Raw genomic sequence first — 17,661 nt, forward strand, 5'->3', positions numbered from 1 at the left:
CCTTCAGCAGGCGTTTCTCGAAATGATGTAACTCAGAAAGCCCAGATTTGAGTGACTAGGATTCCTCTTCTACACATTCAAACAATTACCTTTAGTGCATTTACAATCCATTGCCACAAATGATAAAAGAGATTACTTATGAAAGGTATTGGCAGAAGGGAGAGAGTAGAAAAGGCGTTTTGTTTTTTTTTCAGCTGCACAGCCTGATAGGAAAACAGTTGTTTATTGCAGAAAAGAAAAGGCTTCTCCTGTAGGGCATTCCTGTTGAGATGGCAATTTGGAGCGGAGATGGATCAGTTTATATGTATTTGTCAGAACTGTTAGGACTCTCTGAAATGCAGAAATCTAGATGTGGCAGGTGATTTGTTTGTTTGGTTTTTTCTTTTTGAAATGATGAGAATCACCAAGAGCTTTGAAGCAACTGTGTATGTTTTTGTGTATGTGAGTGTTCATATGCACATTCTGTACACATGACATGTGCGTCAGTGTGTGACTGAGTATGTGCAAATGGGATTCATTCACACGCCTCCGAAAAGGTATAAGTTTCTAAGCATCACACTTGAGTGGCAGGGCTTTTCCAGTCTGCTGTGTTGCGCCTTGCGTGGCTGTCAGTGCCTCGCTGTGTCATATCCAGCAGAGAAGCTCTCACAGCTCCCTCATCATGACTTGGCATGCGTGGGGAGGAGAGATGGTAGAGAAGAAAGGGGGGGGGGGGGTGTTCTCTCTCCAGCAGGCTTTATTCTCACCTCGTTCCCCAGGGCACCACTCACCAGCTGGAACTCACTTAATTATGCACCCAGTATGGCACAGAGGTCAAAATGGCACTCAAAGAAAGTACTGTGTGACAGGTTGTGTACTTTGGAGAAGTTATTTCACAATACGTCATCAGCTGGGACAGAGTCCATTCGTTGAATATTCACAGTGTGCACAATTATTTCACATTTTGCAGCATTATTTACAACATCAAGTGGCTTGTAGACAAAAAAAGCTTGAACACTGTTTTTGAGAAAAATGCAGCTTGTGTCCTTTAGTAAATGGGGGTGAAAGTAAATGAGATTTTACACATAAGTTAGCAATGACTACATCAACAAAAAAATAACAGCATTTTTTTGTTGCTTTCTTTTTTTGCGATGAAACTTCATTTGACTATACATTCGACACGTGAAAGATGCAAACAGAAAAATAACATGAAAAGGAGAGAAAAAAAGAGAAAACAATCGGTTGAAGAAGTTGTAGAATTAACAAGAAGTATACATGAAACCAAAAGAAAGGCTACAGGCTGGGTAACTAATGGTGATCTACTGGCCCACAGATGTCTGAAAACATAAGTACGGCAAAAGATGACAACAACAGTCAGGGTGAACACAATGGGAAGGCTGCTGTTCTATGAGCAAGTGGAGGCTCAGTACAGTCGTAGCCACACACTGTGAAGGAAGAGAGTTAAAACGTGAGGCCAGACAGCGCTCCGACACCCTGCAGCAGTCAACAATCCAAACAATACACAAACAGAACGTGTGCAATTTAGCAGCGCTTTGAGGGGATGAATTAATTGAAAGTTTATAAAGCAGTTCATATGAGCTAGGGCAAAGCAAAACAGTTCATCTGGACCTAAGCTAATTGACCCAGCAACTGACTTACAGCCAATTAGACGGCAAAGCAAAACAAGTGGCATACCGTAAAGGAATGGCAAAGTGGCAGCTGCAAAACAACATTTCTGTTAATGCTCCAAGCCAAAAATATATTAATACAAACACATCAAGTCCAGGATTTGGAGCACAAATCGCAGAATGGGTAGAGTCCAGTCATACTCACATTCAGCTCAACACCTCAGAGGTGCTGCGAGAAGAAATGGAGGTTTTTTTTGTGGGTCTTTCTGAATGAAGAGCTGGTTTGTCCTGTTTACACCTTTTGTTACTACATGGATACTGTTTTAAATGGAAGGCAATATGTTATAAAAAAGAGTTTTGCATACCTTTATTTGTTTAAATTCAGAGGACGCGTCCTCGGCCATTGTGGAGACAGACTTTAGATGATGCAGTGAAGGAGCTGCGGCAAAGAAAAGTACAGTGAAGGATTCTGTCTGGGGAGGAATTCGTAAGGTATTGATTATTTTAATAATTAAAAACATTTAAATGTCTCTGTGGTATTTGAGACTTGTTAAATATTAATACTCAGTACTATTATTATTTTCTAGAGATGAAAACAAACAGGAAGAAGAAATGAATGCGGACATTCCTCTGTCAAATTAGGAACATTATGTCATGCTACTTCTTTATTTTCACTGAGCAGGCAAACCATATATAAAAATTAATATATATTATTCAATCCCAACAACTCTTGAATCTATTACATTTAGAACATAGTTGTGCTGGAATGATATTCTATTCTTTTATTATGGAGTAAGGTCTTTATTCAGAAATCGCTATCATAAGAAGTAAATGAAGAGTTTGTTTGTAAAGACAAACAAGGCAAGTATTTACACCCTACAAAAAGCATTTGGGCTTCTCAAGGTGTTTGAGAATGACATAGCAAGCTTGAAAATTTTTCAAAGCCTCATCACTATTTCATAATCATCCAGCTCCCAGTGACACGTCATCATCATCTCCCAGCCAGAAACGTATCTTTTCACCCGTCACCTGGACATCCATCGTTTTTCCACGCCGACCTGAATGTCTTTCAACAGTGACAAGTGTGCCCGGGCCTGCTGATGACTGCTGAATCTTTGATGGCGCTATTACTGCCTGATCCATCTAGTAGCAGCAGCGGTCTCATTTGTGAAGACTGGGCCAGTTTTTAATAGCTTCAGCTCTGGCCATTTTGGGAAAAAAAAAGGGCACAGGGCTTCAATTAGCAGGAGAAGTGAATGTTTCCATACTTACAGCACTGCCTTTTCCAGAGCTCAACATGTTGCATTTATTTTATGGTTATTTTTGTCGCTGACGCTCCCATTTAGATGTTTTTTTTTTTTTTATTTCACATCATTAAGTCCCAATTACAAAACCATGTTACAGGAAGAACTGACATCTTGTTTTGGACATTATAGCGCACAGGCTTATCCTGACATTAATGTGGAGTAAATGCTTAGCGGAGGCCTTGGTTTGTTGCTGTACATCTACATCACCTCGAGCTGCTGCCTCACATTCCCCCTAAACCTTTACCCTCCTACGTCTGACATACAGAGTGCTAGTGCTGCCCTTAGCTATAAAAGATAAGATGGACAGATGACACACCACACACAGACAAATACACATGCATTGGTACAAATTTGAACACGCGTGCCGCAAATGCAAACATACTGTGGCAAGATACACAAGTGTTCTCCTGATAATCATTTATAGAGCCTGGTAGCGATGGGCAAAGTGCTGTTATCGCGGGCTTGCAGCGATGCTCAGCTCTCAAAAACCCTCCACACCAAACTGCCAACACCATTAGCTTGTACATCCAAGAGATACGATGTGCACTTTCTATAGCTGTTCCAAGTGCTTCTTGTCTGCTGTCATCCTATAGGGAGATAATGAGTTCTTCTTTCTGTGCTGCTGTACCCAGTCCAAGGTCCATTATTACATGAGAACAAAAGGACTTAATCCTTCCATGTTGTTGTGTCCCCGGGGATTTGACGAGTCCTTCAGAGTTGGATCGAGCGCAGCTAATTTCAAAGCGTTTTCCCTGTTGTTTTATGGGGAAGGTTTTGTCTTCAAAGGCAAGACTGTGATGTTTCAGCGCTAATCTGTTGTGCACCTTATTGTGCTCATGTAAAACTGGTTATGCTCACGCGTCGGCAAAAGTAGGCCCGAAATACCAAGGCTCTGTTTCCAGCACATAGGGCAGATGCAGTTCTCTCCATCTCTCTCTCCCCTGCCCTCCTGTGAGAGATTTATCAACAGAGTTGAGGCAGTAATTCTCCATAGTGGATGTTCAATAATTCATACTAAGACGCTCTCAAGCTTTTGGTGAGACATTGGTAATTGTCTTGCCACGCAGTGCTTTCTCTCTCTCCTCTGTGCTCTGCGTTATTTGTGTTATTAAATCCATATACATCTGGGTGTTTTGTTGTAGATTTATGGGGTGCTTGTATGAATTATCTATTTAATGCTTTGCCTGGGAGAATGATTACATTTGATTGTAATGGTTGCTGAGTAAATGTTCTGTAGCACGCTGCACTCTCTCCCCTTTTTGTTCTCGCTTACCTTGCTGTCCCCCTCTCCAAAAAATACTGTATATTGTTTGTTGGTGGACAATCACTTTAAGGCTACACAGTCCTGCAGAATCAAGGAATAAAGGTCTAATTGGCTGTGGACGAATATTATATCTGTAAACATAAAGTTGAAAAGAAGCATAATTAAGCCACAGCCGGGTTATTTTACAGGTAAAACACACATGTGAAAGAGCAAAGTGCAGGAATAAGCTCTGCCAAATGCAATTTGACTTTCAGTGTAGAAGAAACACACACACACTCAAACAAAAGAAATGTACAATACAGAGGCTGTGCATGTAATTAGTTAAAGGTTATGGCTGGTGATATTCTGTATCTTCTTATTGTCAACAAATCCCATTAAAAGACCAAAACCAACAATAAATTAATCCTGCTAACAAGTATTGCCCGTGTAGCTTATTCATCTGTGCCACAGAGGTCCATTATAGTCTAAAACCTATTAAAAACACACCATTTCACTTGGGGGTTATCATGGACATGAATGCTGTAGTTTTTGAGTCAATCCCACATACACCATCCTGCTGCCACAAATGCTCACTATATACCAAATGTGTATCAATTGCCAATTGAAAATAGTCCCCAGCAAATACACCATTTACCCCAGGTTGAGTAATCTTCCCTACAAACTACAGTGCCCAGCTGTTTTAGGAAATTAGAGATTCTTTCAGAAAAGAAAGTATGTATTCATGATCAGTGTTTGAAGATTTACGTCTTCTATGGCTACCAATGGGCTCGGGGCTGAGTACCACAGACGGCATATGGTACTTAGAAAGTATTTACATAAAAAATAATGTGTTGTTTATTTTGGTCTTGTCATAGATTTTGTTGACCAAAAGAAAAACTTGGAATAACATCAGCCTTATCTTTTAAGTACATGTAAAAGTGTCTGTCTTCCTGCCGTAGTGGAAGGAGTTCACCCAAAGATATGCTGTGTTAAATGATGAATGAAGAGTGGAGGAAGGAGGAAAGAGAGAAGAGGGTCCAGAAGTATGCTGGAGTGGCTCGAACTAGAGCACAGCGTGGTGCTGCATGCCTGCGATCGTGACTTGAAGTCAACTGTAAATGCGGTGGGATAAGGCGGGAACATGCTATAGCCTAGTTCGGATGAGAGAAAACAGACAAAAGCTTCTTTAAATTCAGAGTGTGTCGAGCACATGAGTCGAACCCTCGAAATTCACCTAATCAGCTTTGTCATAATGTAGCAGGGCGTGCGAGCTTGTGTGCATACGCATGTGAGTGTATATGTGTGAGCATGTATGAACATCTGATTGTGGTTACTTACTAGACAGATGCTTAGGGAGCCATAAAGAATTTAATAGCCAGCACATCGACCTTAGCAGCCCCTGTACTGCTTATGGTTGGTTGCTGATAATACAGCTAAGTGTGCACTATCAGGATCTTTTTGATGTAGATTGATTTCTAGTGAGACTCCACCAAGGCAACAGAGCACTGCCTTCTCACATCAATATTTGACCTGAGCTGAGCAGAGTACATTTTTATGTTTACGAGTCTATATATGTGGATTTTTGTATGTTCATGCATGTGTTTATAGATGTGTGTCCATGTCCTTGAGTGACTGGATGTTCGCTTGTTTACATTATGTGTTCTCCCCTATGAATCGGCTGAGTGGCGAGCTGTGCTATGCCTAATTTTAGGCGGCTGATGTGGGATGCGTTCGGGGTTCTGGCTGCATTGGAGGTGTGATGTTTATCTCTGCCTCTGGGGAATAGATGTGACAGACCTTTACAATTGGCCAAAGCTTATGACCGAAGCCCTTGTTACAGCTAAATCACCCCACTGAGCAGCTATACTACCTTACAAATACTGTATGTGCAGGTGTTTCGGTAAACTATTCAATTCTATTGAACCTTTGACCCAAGCCCATTCTGTCTTTAAGGTCTGAGAGTCTGAGTGAAACGTTCCAATAGAGTGTCTCGTTATATCACTGTCAAACCCAAATTTGTTTAGATTCAGCTCTCTGACTTAGCACCCCTGATCTTGACAAGTGTGGATTTGGATTGGAATTACCTCAGGTCAGTTTCCAGCATCACTAATGTCCACTTGATATTACATTTATTTCCAAACCCTTGAAGCTGCTATCTGCAGAATTTAAAAATTTCTGGTGTCGTTGCCTCCCGTTGGTAGTATCAAAAAAGGTGGTGTATCCGGCAATGCAGATGAGATAAATGGGCTTAAAGCAATGAATTGAATTTTCTGTTGGGTTGTCTCATTTTTCAAAAAAACAAAAGTAATGATTAATATGAAAGAGTATAAAAATAAAAATTTAAAACATAACACTTAAAATACACCCTGTCTGAATTTAAAGCTGCACCAGTCAATGTTTTTATGGACCTAATGTCGAACATCTTTAAGCTCAGTGTTTTGGTTTTACGACCAGCAGTTTTACTGTTTTAATTCGAGCTCACCGCTCTCATCAGCTTGTTTACAGACCCAAAAGGTAGCTGTTTTAAGTAAGAAAGCTCGGATAAACCCACAGTACAGTGCCCAATCAGTACCAAGCAGCAGATATACAAAATTAGCAACCAGCTGGTGAACACAATGTAGCATTTAGCTGCTAAAGAGTTAGCGGAGACCAAAAACAGAGCTAAAAGGAGAGTGCATAAACATGACTCCAAACGAATGCTAATGTTACTCTGAGTCAGCTGGATAAATACACAGGCAACTGTTTGATGACACGTTTGCCATAACACCTTTGTAAGGTGATAATATGTCACTGTTTCCAGCTTGTCCTGCTGCCCCTCTACGTTTTAACTTTAAATACCTCCTGTGATTCCTGAAAATTAGACAATTACAGTGAATGTTTCCTATCCCTGCCATTAGTTTTTTTTATTGAAGAAAACATTGTTTGCCTCCCCACAGATTGAAGACATTGTTACAAGAATACAAGATGAGAAAGCAGGAGGTGTAGCCATCCGGACCGTCAAAAGCTTCCTTTCCAAGATCCCCAGTGTGGTATCAGGTTAGTATTTGTGTGTATTTGTGTGTACATGCTTGTTTACTGTATATGTCTGTGTGTGCACATTTACATATGCTGCAGTTCCTTGTATGTTTCCTCCTTAATAAGGGCTTATCTAACCTGATCTGCTGATAATTGTGTTAATATGTGTATGCTTTGTTGTCTTACCCAGCAAGTGGGCTTGGCGAGATCGGACAAGTCAGAATTAGTAAAGCAAATATGACCTTTTGGGCTCATTTAAATTACTGCTACTACAGTTGGAGGCAAAGGATGTCTTTGCCAATAAGGCTTCAGCCACTGAGGAAACTGCCTTTGGTGTGACGCTGCCCTTGTCACACTGCAGAAAAGCTACTTTTCGCCTTCTCTTTTCTGTCTTCAGCCCTCTGTGTGTACGCGCTGTACTCCTTCATGTGTTTGTACATCATGTGTGTGCTTGTGTATGAGATGAGTCACGAGTGTTGGACCAAGGGGTTGCTCCCTCTCTCCGTGAAGCTGTCTCTGAGTCACTCCTTCACATGGCTCCTTCAGGCTCGACTGCTTCACGCTCTCTCTCAGCTCTCAAGCTCAAAGGCTAGGCCAAATATTGTGCTGTCCAGGAGCAAGGGGGGGGGCTGCAAACCTGTTAACATGTTATATTTAGACACCTACTCAACTTTGAGAGCTCTGACCCACAGCTTTGAACACAGACGAATCACAAAGACTTCTTCGAATTTAATTTGTGTTTGTGGATTGTAGCTTTTGTTGAATCTGCAGATGTGGGGCTGTGGCGCCACCTCTAACCAAAGTCCTTCTCTGAATACCAGGGACGGATATTGTTCAGTGGCTGATGAAAAACCTCTCCATTGAGGATCCAGGTATGCCTGCTGAGAAAGCTATCGTACATGTAAGCACAATAGAGCTCAATTGAAGAGGAAGGTAATTTCAACCCCCCCCCCTCCGGATCTGTGTGCCTTCTCTCATGTCAACAGCTGAAGCCATCCACCTCGGGAGTCTGATCGCTGCACATGGCTACATCTTCCCCATCTCCGACCACGTCCTGACACTTAAAGATGACGGCACCCTTTATCGCTTTCAGGTACAGAAAGCTTCAGCATGGGAGTGTCCTTGTTTTGTTAGGAGGCCTCTGAATATAGAATGATGAGATGATGGTAGTTTATCAAAGGGATATGTTTGTTGTGTGATGCTAATGAGAGCAATCCTTGCTAAGCCTATTACTCATCCCACCAAGGTCGATACTGTATATCCCTGCTGGACAGAGCAGGAGGTGGGCAACAGAAAAGGGCCAATGGGCCAGCTTGTCAGAGGGGTGCTTTTTTCTTCGCTCCATCTCGATCCAGCACGAACTTTGACAAGTCCCTCTGATGGCTGTGGGCTGCGAGATGACTCATTACTGTGACTGGGTCATTAGCGTCTTAATCCAGCCAGCCAGCTACAGTAGCCAGGCTCCCCTATGGGAAGCGCTGAGCTGGCTGTGTGCTGGCTCTGCACTTTTTGCTGTCACCGGCCTACCCCTGCTCCTCCTCCTCAATCTACCTCTGAATGCATTTATCTTCACCTCTACCGCTCAAGATTAAAAGCCATTATTATGCCTGCGCAACGAGGGCAGCCTGTCGCACTTGCTCATTCAGTGGCGGCTAAAAATATTCCCTCTGATGTCGTCGTGATGCAACATGCCCACGTCATCAGAACCTCTAAAAAGAGACCATGGTATTTTTGAAATGTATTGGCCAGTCTCCACAGCTGTGCTGTGAGGAATAGTGACGGGGGAATTTTTGTGTGCTACTCTAAAAATAGATATTATACTGGTAGAAGACCCAGTTTTAATGACAACAGTCTGTTGTTTGTCACAAATTTTTCCCGATTTGTGCATGCACTTCTAAACTCATATAGAACAACTTGATCCTCTCTGAGTTGAAAAGACAATTACAGCGCTGAATGAGAGCATGTTAACCATCCTGTTCATTACACTCAAACAAGTGCATTCATCAGCATCAGCCGCTTGCTCTTAGGCTAATTACCGTTATGAATAATGGGGGAAATTAAACATGTGGTTGAGTACCACCAAGTTCTAATTCTGCCCTGTTATTAAGAATGCATGATAGATGTGAGTGATCCATTATTAATGGACTCGGGAATGAACTTTGAATGTGTAATATCAGTTGCAATAGACAATTAAATATGGATAGGGAGAATATAGCTACCATTGCTCCCCAGATAGTTATGTGCAGCGCATGGACTTAAAGGATCTTTATCAAACAAAGAGTTGTCTTTTGACACTGCATGGAAGACAAGTGCAGAGCGAGTGTGGGTGGTGGGAGAAATGAGTTTCCAACAGTCATTTTGTAGAATATTATTGTTTTTCCAGACTCTTGTATTACTGATTATATGAGTAAATGTTTCATCCCCTTCTGATTTCATCAGTCTCCATACTTCTGGCCTTCAAACTGTTGGGAGCCTGAGAACACAGACTATGGTGAGTCACACGCTGTCTATCAATTTTTGCCACTTTCTCCAAACCAGTGAGATCTCGCTAATGCCTTCAGCTGTCTGTCTTCCACCAGAGCTGAAACACAGCTCATACTCTGGATCCACTGTTGACACTGACTGAGTATCGATCCACAGGGCCATTCATTGTAATGTATCTGTCCTCCGGGAAACACCCACTGGAGAGAATCCTATGGGATAAGATTAGCCTAACAAAATAAAGAGACAGTCACTAATATGACCACATCTCCGGCTCTCTGCATGGCATTTACTCAAGGCTTGTTATTTCAGAAGACAAAACATCGCCTGCCTGCTCCAGTGTAACATTCATTAGCGTTGGTTAGTTCACACAGCTGAGACCTCCGTAGAAAAAAGAGCACCATCCATTGGAGATATACTTTTTCGTTTTGTAAAAAGCAGACGACCCATCTCACTAACTCTATTGCCCTTTCACTCTTTCTCTCTTTCCCCCTAAAGCCATTTACCTGTGCAAGCGCACCATGCAGAATAAAGCCAGGCTTGAGCTAGCCGACTACGAGGCTGTAAGTACACAGTCATTTTTGTCTTGTTTATTACCAGGAAGCTCTCAGTTCAATGCTGTCATGGTGTACGGACCATAGTATGATGACACTCTGAATTTCCTCTCTTCTTTCGCGTTGCTGACGAACAAAAGAGCTGATGCAGTGTCCTCTGGGGCCCTGCAATGCCAAAATCCATTCCTCTGAGCAAAAAGCCATTGTCAAATACCAGACTTTTATCTGTCACAGGTCATTATTCTTTTTCAGGAGCACCATTTGCAGTCATTTACTGGCCCCAAAATGTACACAAAAATATCTATAGCCCTACTTTGCATCAGCAGATCAATACGGTCTCAAGGCTGGCATTACTGCAGTGCTCATCTCTTGCTGTTATACAATAGCAGTCCGCTGCACTTTAATATTCTAAATTACTCTGCAACTATTGTCCAGTAGACTTCCTTTATCTCCTATTCAGGTCACTTTATGCCTCCAGGCCTCATTGCTCTCACTCTTACATGCCTGCTAGTTGGTACTCGGTTTTTTTCTCTCTGTGTAATGAGGTCATGTACTGTATCTTTGACAGATGCTTGTGTAGGTGTGTTATTAAGGGCACACATTACAGTATGCAGCTTTGATATGTTTACAGTAAAGAGCTTTATTTTAACAAAGCAAAATTTATCACGCAATCCAGTATTGAGACTCAATGTACACATGGGTTTGGGGTATGAGGCATGACCTTTATAGGAAACCATCCCATCGTCTCAGATCAGAGATGATATTCTAAAAATGTAACTCTGGACTTTTTCTATCCTTTTTTTTGTAATATTAGTGAAAATTAAACCTGTAGGTATTTAGCCACGTAAATAAAATTATTTTAGACTTCATAGACTCCGTTGTACCTGGCAACAGGAAAATATTTAAAAGGATTTGTTGAACATGTTGGGAAATCTGTTTATTCGCCCTCTTGCAGAGAGTTAGATGAGAAGATTGATATCACTCTTGAGTCTGTATGCTAAATATAAAGCTACAGCCAAAACACAAAGACTAGAGACAGGGGGAAACAGCTAGCCTAGCTCTGTCCACAGGGAACCAAATCCACCTACGAGCACCTCTGATGCTCACTAATTAACACGCTATATCTCTACTGTTTAATCCACCTATAAACTGAAGTGTCAAGACTCCAGGAAGCTACTAGGCCAACCTATGAAATCGTCTCTCACATAACCCCCATAAAACCTCCGCAACCCCCACAATGTGTCTGTTTTTTTTGCATGGATTAAGCAAATGAGCTATAACATGTTAATGAGTGAGCTTTAGAGTTGCTGGCTTTTGTTGCCGTTGAGCAGAGCCAGACCAGCTGTTTCCCCTTGTTTCTGGTCTTTAAGATAAGCTAAGCTAACTGGCTGCTGGATGTAATTTCACACTTAACGCACAGACATGAGAGTGGTATCAATCTTCTCTCCTAACTGTTAGGAAAGCGGATAAGCAAAATTTCAAACTATTCCTTTAAGAACACAGTTATTACTTGTAATTATTAAAGTCATTAATTCAATAGTAGTTTGTACAAAACCAGCATGAAACTCCAAATACTGTGTGGTATCAGCAGTTCAGTGACTTGTTCACATGTTAGTCAGAGGTCATCTCATTTCAGCAACCTCATCCAAAGTTATGGCACACCATCACAGTGAGTGGATCATCTAAAGGTCTTGGATTCAAATAACCTTGTCCCTGCCCAATTGGTTCCTCCAGGAGAACCTCGCCCGGCTGCAGAGGGCTTTCGCCAGGAAGTGGGAATTTATCTTCATGCAAGCTGAGGCTCAAGTGAAGTGAGTCATGTGTGTACATATGAATCACAAGACGTCACCTTTTTGACATCCGTGTCAAATGTGACAAACTCACAGTAGGAGGGCTGTGGGGATAGCGAGATGCTGATGAAATCAGGTTTATACATTCAAACCTATAAACACCAACCTTTGGCCATATGCATGACGTGAGTGTTATTCCCCCAAGGAAGAGAAAATGCTTCAGTGTGCAGTCTCAACTGGGCATCGGGCCAGTGCTTTTCTCATTAACAATGCTCTGATTTTATGTTCCGCTTTGACTGGAGGGTTAAATTCAGTAACTACAGCAAGTATTCCCCTATGGAATTAAAAATAAACACGCGCACACACACACACACACACACACACACACACACACACACACACACACACACACACACACACACACACACACACACACACACACACACATCTACACACAAGACTTCCATCTGGTGGCTGGCAAGTGTAAGTACAGTGCTATTCCTTCCTGTCATTCAGCGAGGAAAGAACTTTACTCTCTTGTCTATAGGAAATGTTCAGAGAAATGTCAGTGACAAGTGACTGCTGTTTTATACAAGTGGAGCTGATGTGGAGAGCAACACACCTTCTTACATCTGGGGAGTAAACAATGCCTAGCAAGGCCCCACTCAGTAAATGTCAGTTATGTAAGAGCTCAACCCCAACAGCATCAACACCAGGCATGGCTGGGTGAAGTGAGCAGACAGGTTAAGACCCACACTCTTCAGCTTTTTGCTCTCTAGCATGGCCTGTCGGTGGGTGTGTGTGTGTGGGAGAGAGAGAGTGTGTGTCTTAATGTGATGCATGATTTACTGAGATTATGCTGTTTGACCTGATATTTCCGAGGAGCGAGCTCTATATATAAGTGGCCTGTTTCCTCTGTTTGCAGGATCGACAGGAAGAAGGACAAGGCAGAGAGGAAGATCCTGGACAGCCAGGAGAGGGCATTCTGGGACGTCCATCGGCCGGTGGTGAGTTGGGAACAAAGCCATGAAAAAAGAAAAGGAGAGGAAGGTCAGACACTGCACCGGCAAGAATGGAAATGAACAAAAAAAGAAGGAAAGAAAAGAGGGGTTGTTATATAGGTTGACAATTTTAGCATTTAAAGCCTGAAAACAGCCGATTCAGCCCCACATACTGTTCAGCGGAGAGCCCTGTTTTGTGGCTGGTTGCAGAATCAGATTTGTTGCCAGTCACTTTGCGTGTGAGCCTTTTGTAGCATGGCATCGCCGAATAGAGAGACAGCATCGTATTGTGTGAGGAGGACAGGCGCAGACAGTACACGCTGGAGAAACACTGTTATCTGACCCAGAAACCCACTCTGTGTCCCGCTGCCTCCCACAGCCAGGCTGTGTCAACACCACAGAGATGGACATCCGCAAGTGCCGAAGGGAGAGGAACCCACACAGGGTAAAAAAGGTGAGGAGACCAAGAGTGTGGCTTTCCAATCTTAACATTATTATCTCAACACTGGTTTTTATCAAACTCACCATCCCACTATCGTCCCACACAGGGCTGGAGCCAGGATTTTAGATATACTGAGGTCACATATCCAAATTGTCCTGCATCACCGCACCTCCCTGAAGGATTTTTTTTGACTTGCCACCAAAGCTTCTGATCATATTATTTTAAAAGAGTTTTATTAATTTAAATGGCCAATTATATTTTCTTTAGATTTTACCTCCCTAATAAAATATATACATTTTACAATTTACTTTTTGTTTTTAATTTTTTTGACAAAAATAACAACATCTAAATATTTCCTTTTGTTTAGATATAAATATATTTCTTAATAAAATGTCTTTAATAAAAAAAAGAATTTTTACTTTCCTGTAGTATATTTTCATAGAGTTTTTGGAAATAAAAATAGAAAATGGCAAAATCAAATTTTATATAGCTTCTTTAGCTAAACATATATGTTCATTAAATCTGTCCTAAGTTTTTTTTAATTAAATATACAGATTTTACAAAACGTATAAAAATACTAATAATTGCAATTTGTGTGTATGAATATCTGTGTGTGCGTGCGTGTGTGTAAATACAATTAAATCAAGATATTTAGTTCAATTGTAAAATCTAAACTCCTCCTCAAGTCGTTAAACCCCCGAATTCCTGACACAACACTCAGGCTGTAATGACACCAATGGTTGCTCCTGGTCCCACAACTATTACCTGACATTCATCAAACTACAATATAGAGTCCCTGGTCGGTCAAAACAGCAACAATGGTCTCTCCTCTTGCTCTCTCTCCAGTCGGTGTATGGGGTACCAGATGACGGTCAGAGCCAGCCGAGTCCCATCCACATCAGCTCCCAGCCGACCAGGAAGCCCACCAAAGAGGACGTTCAGAAGGAGGTAACTCACAGAGAGGCAGTCGTCTCCTTAGATCATTACCAGCAGCCCGCCTCGTCCATCCATCATAGCGGCAGTCGTGGACGCAGACTGATGAGCTGCTACTTTATTTAGCCTCCTTATTATTCCCTCTCTCCTCCTCCATCAGATTACGTTCTTGAACATCCAGCTGGACAGGCACTGTATGAAGGTTTCCAAAGTGGCCGACAGTCTGATGAGCTACACAGAGCAGTTCGTGGAGTACGACCCCTTTGTGTCGGCCACAGAGCCCTCCAACCCCTGGATCAGCGACGACACTTCCTTCTGGGACTTGGAGGCAAGGTGAGGCCGGAGGGGCCATGTTGGGATATGGGCAGAGAGTTCACCAGGGGCAGATAATGCTTTAAAGCAACGCTGAGGTCAGGTGGAGCGTAGAGGTCTCGGTGCTGATGAACTGTTGTTGTCCTGCATCTGTCTGTTTGGATCTCATCTCAAATGAAATGAGAGGTTGACTGTGTTCTGACATTTGAGCCTCTCCTCTCTTTAGACCATGAGGGGGAATGACTTGCGAACAGTAAACTACTCTTTTCTATTTTATCTTATTCTATTCTTATCTAATCCGTTGTATTGTGAGCAGTCGTGACCCCAGCCAGCAGCGTGTGAAGAAATGGGGCTTCTCTCTGGAGGAGGCGCTCAAGGACCCGGCAGGACGGGACCAGTTCTTGAAGTTCCTGGAGTCAGAGTTCAGCTCAGAGAACCTGCGGTGAGACCTTCATTCAGATCCCATTTCAAGAGTGAATATATTTTAAAAGGGCAACTATTTTATCTGAAGTTTCTTTAATCTGTAGTATCCTAAGTTTTGGGATGTTGTTACTGACTAGATATGACACCGTTGTAGGTTCTGGTTAGCAGTGCAGGATCTGAAGCGACGGCCGCTCCAGGACGTGCCCCCCAGGGCACAGGAGATCTGGCAGGAGTTCCTGGCTGAGGGGGCGCCGAGCCCCATCAACCTGGACTCGCACAGCTACGAGCGCACCAGCCAGAACCTCAAAGACCCCGGACGATACAGCTACGAGGACGCTCAGGTGGACTGTGTTGTTTCTTCCTCACGGATGGATTCACACGGATAGACGTACATGCTCACGTGTGCATGAACACAACACTCGCACAAGGCTGAACCGGCACGAGACACATGCACTGTCAACACACCTATGCCTGTAAACATAGATACAAACCTATATACCTCTACTGCTAAGTAGAAAGTCATGTAGTGGTGCGTAGAGGGTGCCAAACTTCATTATAGTGTGACCGTACTTTCTATAGTGTGTTCTTTAAATTTAAAAAGATTTATGTCAGCCTTGAATGCACGTATAAGCTCTATTTTGCAAGTAAAAAAGTCAGTTCACTGAGTTCAGGAGGGTTTACCCACCACTACATCCCTGCTGACAACACACACACACACTCTACAGCCATTTATTTCCTCTCTCAACCACTTTGCCCACAGAAACACTGAGCCCTTCCATTCCCCTCACGTTACACAAGTGAATGAAAGAGAGGGCACGGAGGAAGAGAAAAGAGAGAGGCGAGAAGAAGAACGACAGAGTGTGTTTGTGCCAGGGCCTAATGAGGCGAGTGATGCCATGAATAGGTTGCTCGGTCGGTTCAAGTTTGGATTCCTCTGGTTTGAAAGTGGGTTGGTGGTGTGTGACGTGCAACGCCTCTCACTGGCAGGACATTACTCAGCTCTGTCTCTCAGGACTCCGCTGCTCATGTCAGCACGCTCGGTTTGCATCACCCCCTCCACATCAAACATGCAAGCAATGCAATGCATTACCATAATCAGACCTCCCTTTATTTCGCTACACTTCTCTCTCTCACCTCTCTCACTCCTGTCACCCAGGCCAACGCGCGCTCATCATTTTTTCCTTCTCTTGCAGGAGCACATATTCAAGCTAATGAAAAGTGACAGCTATGCACGCTTTTTGCGATCCAACATCTACCAAGACCTCCTGTTAGCCAGAAAGAAGGTGAGCTGCACTCACTGTCCCCGATGTCACCTCTTCTTTCTATAAAATTTTATTGCACTTTTATTGCATTTCTCACATTAAATAGACATTCCAGGTTCATATATTATTGTGTGTATGCAGTCAAGAATTAGGTATAGAATCAATATTATATGCTGCTACTGACAGTGGTGGAATGTACATTTGCTCAAGTGCTGCAACCTGAAGTACAACGTTGAGGTACATGTACCATTTTTTCCACTTTATACTTCCACTATATTTTGGGGGCAAATATTTTGCTTCTCACTCCAATACATTTAATTGGCTTTAGTCAATTAACTTTAGTTACACATTACTTTGCACATTCAGACTCTAGTTAAGCTACATGTATACAATGTAATTACAATTAGCCCCTCCTTTACTAGCTGCAACATTAGTGATGCATACACATCAATGATATAATACTTATAATACAATAATATAATATATATAATTCTGAAATGAACCACTCTGCATGTTAAGTACTTTTACTTTTGGTAAAATTATGGATGCATGACTTTTACTTGTAACAGAGTATTTCTACACTGTGGTATTGCTTCTTTTACTTGAGTAAAAGATCAAAATACTTCTTGAACCGTGAGTTAGTGATGTTTCATAATGTACTGTACATGGAGAAAGCAGACTAATTCATACAACTCCAGGTTTAAGACTTATACTTTGAGGGAATCTGATCACACGGTACAAAGGTGGGTCCTTTTAACGTCACCTAGCAGCTTTAGCCAGCTCTTATCGAGGTCTGGCGATCAGCAATCTGATACTGTATGTGAGCTTTCAAAGCATCATGAGACTACAGAACTAACAGAGCCCCGAAAAGGCAAAACCACTGTGTCCAAAACGCAGGTGCAAGGAAAATGCAAAATTATTTAAAGGGAACAGCCTCGAAAGACATGACATCATGTGCCAAACACAGACGAACTGCTCTGAAAGAGCAGTACCACGGTCATTCTGTAAACAGAAGGTAACCAACATACAGTACATAGATATCACAGACCGACAAAGTACAAAAGACAGATGCAGCCATATATTGTAGCAGTTTGTATGTTATTTTGTCTACCTCGTGTAACTAATCAGTGTCATTTTTAAGACGTGCATAGCTAAGCAAACACTCACTTCGCTGTTGCTGTGTAATATGGAGCTTTTCAGCAAATCACAGCTGCCTCTGTTCATGCTAGCCTTTCTCCCCTGTCCCGTTTGGACACTGCTCCTTCTGCTGGCCTGTCACTGACACCAATCC

General features: G+C 42.4%; 1 protein-coding gene across 3 annotated transcripts in view; it reads left to right on the forward strand.

Annotated features, from left to right (window-relative positions):
• The window catches only part of LOC120795702 (regulator of G-protein signaling 6-like), a 38,766-nt gene that overhangs the window by 18,676 nt on the left and 2,429 nt on the right, over positions 1-17,661 (forward strand). For 2 of the 3 annotated variants that reach the window (XM_040137810.1, XM_040137811.1), the window contains exons 3-15: positions 7,094-7,193; positions 7,994-8,044; positions 8,159-8,265; positions 9,612-9,663; positions 10,152-10,216; positions 11,942-12,018; positions 12,923-13,004; positions 13,378-13,452; positions 14,287-14,388; positions 14,534-14,706; positions 15,002-15,127; positions 15,263-15,449; positions 16,302-16,391. In XM_040137810.1, coding sequence (XP_039993744.1) covers positions 7,094-7,193; positions 7,994-8,044; positions 8,159-8,265; positions 9,612-9,663; positions 10,152-10,216; positions 11,942-12,018; positions 12,923-13,004; positions 13,378-13,452; positions 14,287-14,388; positions 14,534-14,706; positions 15,002-15,127; positions 15,263-15,449; positions 16,302-16,391 — 1,287 coding nt within the window. Of the gene's footprint in view, positions 1-7,093; positions 7,194-7,993; positions 8,045-8,158; positions 8,266-9,611; positions 9,664-10,151; positions 10,217-11,941; positions 12,019-12,922; positions 13,005-13,377; positions 13,453-14,286; positions 14,389-14,533; positions 14,707-15,001; positions 15,128-15,262; positions 15,497-16,301; positions 16,392-17,661 lie in introns of those variants that run through there. The other variant, XM_040137812.1, reaches the window with a different exon arrangement.

The sequence above is a fragment of the Xiphias gladius genome, chromosome 10 (genome assembly GCF_016859285.1).
Source record: "Xiphias gladius isolate SHS-SW01 ecotype Sanya breed wild chromosome 10, ASM1685928v1, whole genome shotgun sequence".
NCBI classification, from domain to species: Eukaryota; Metazoa; Chordata; class Actinopteri; order Istiophoriformes; family Xiphiidae; genus Xiphias; species Xiphias gladius.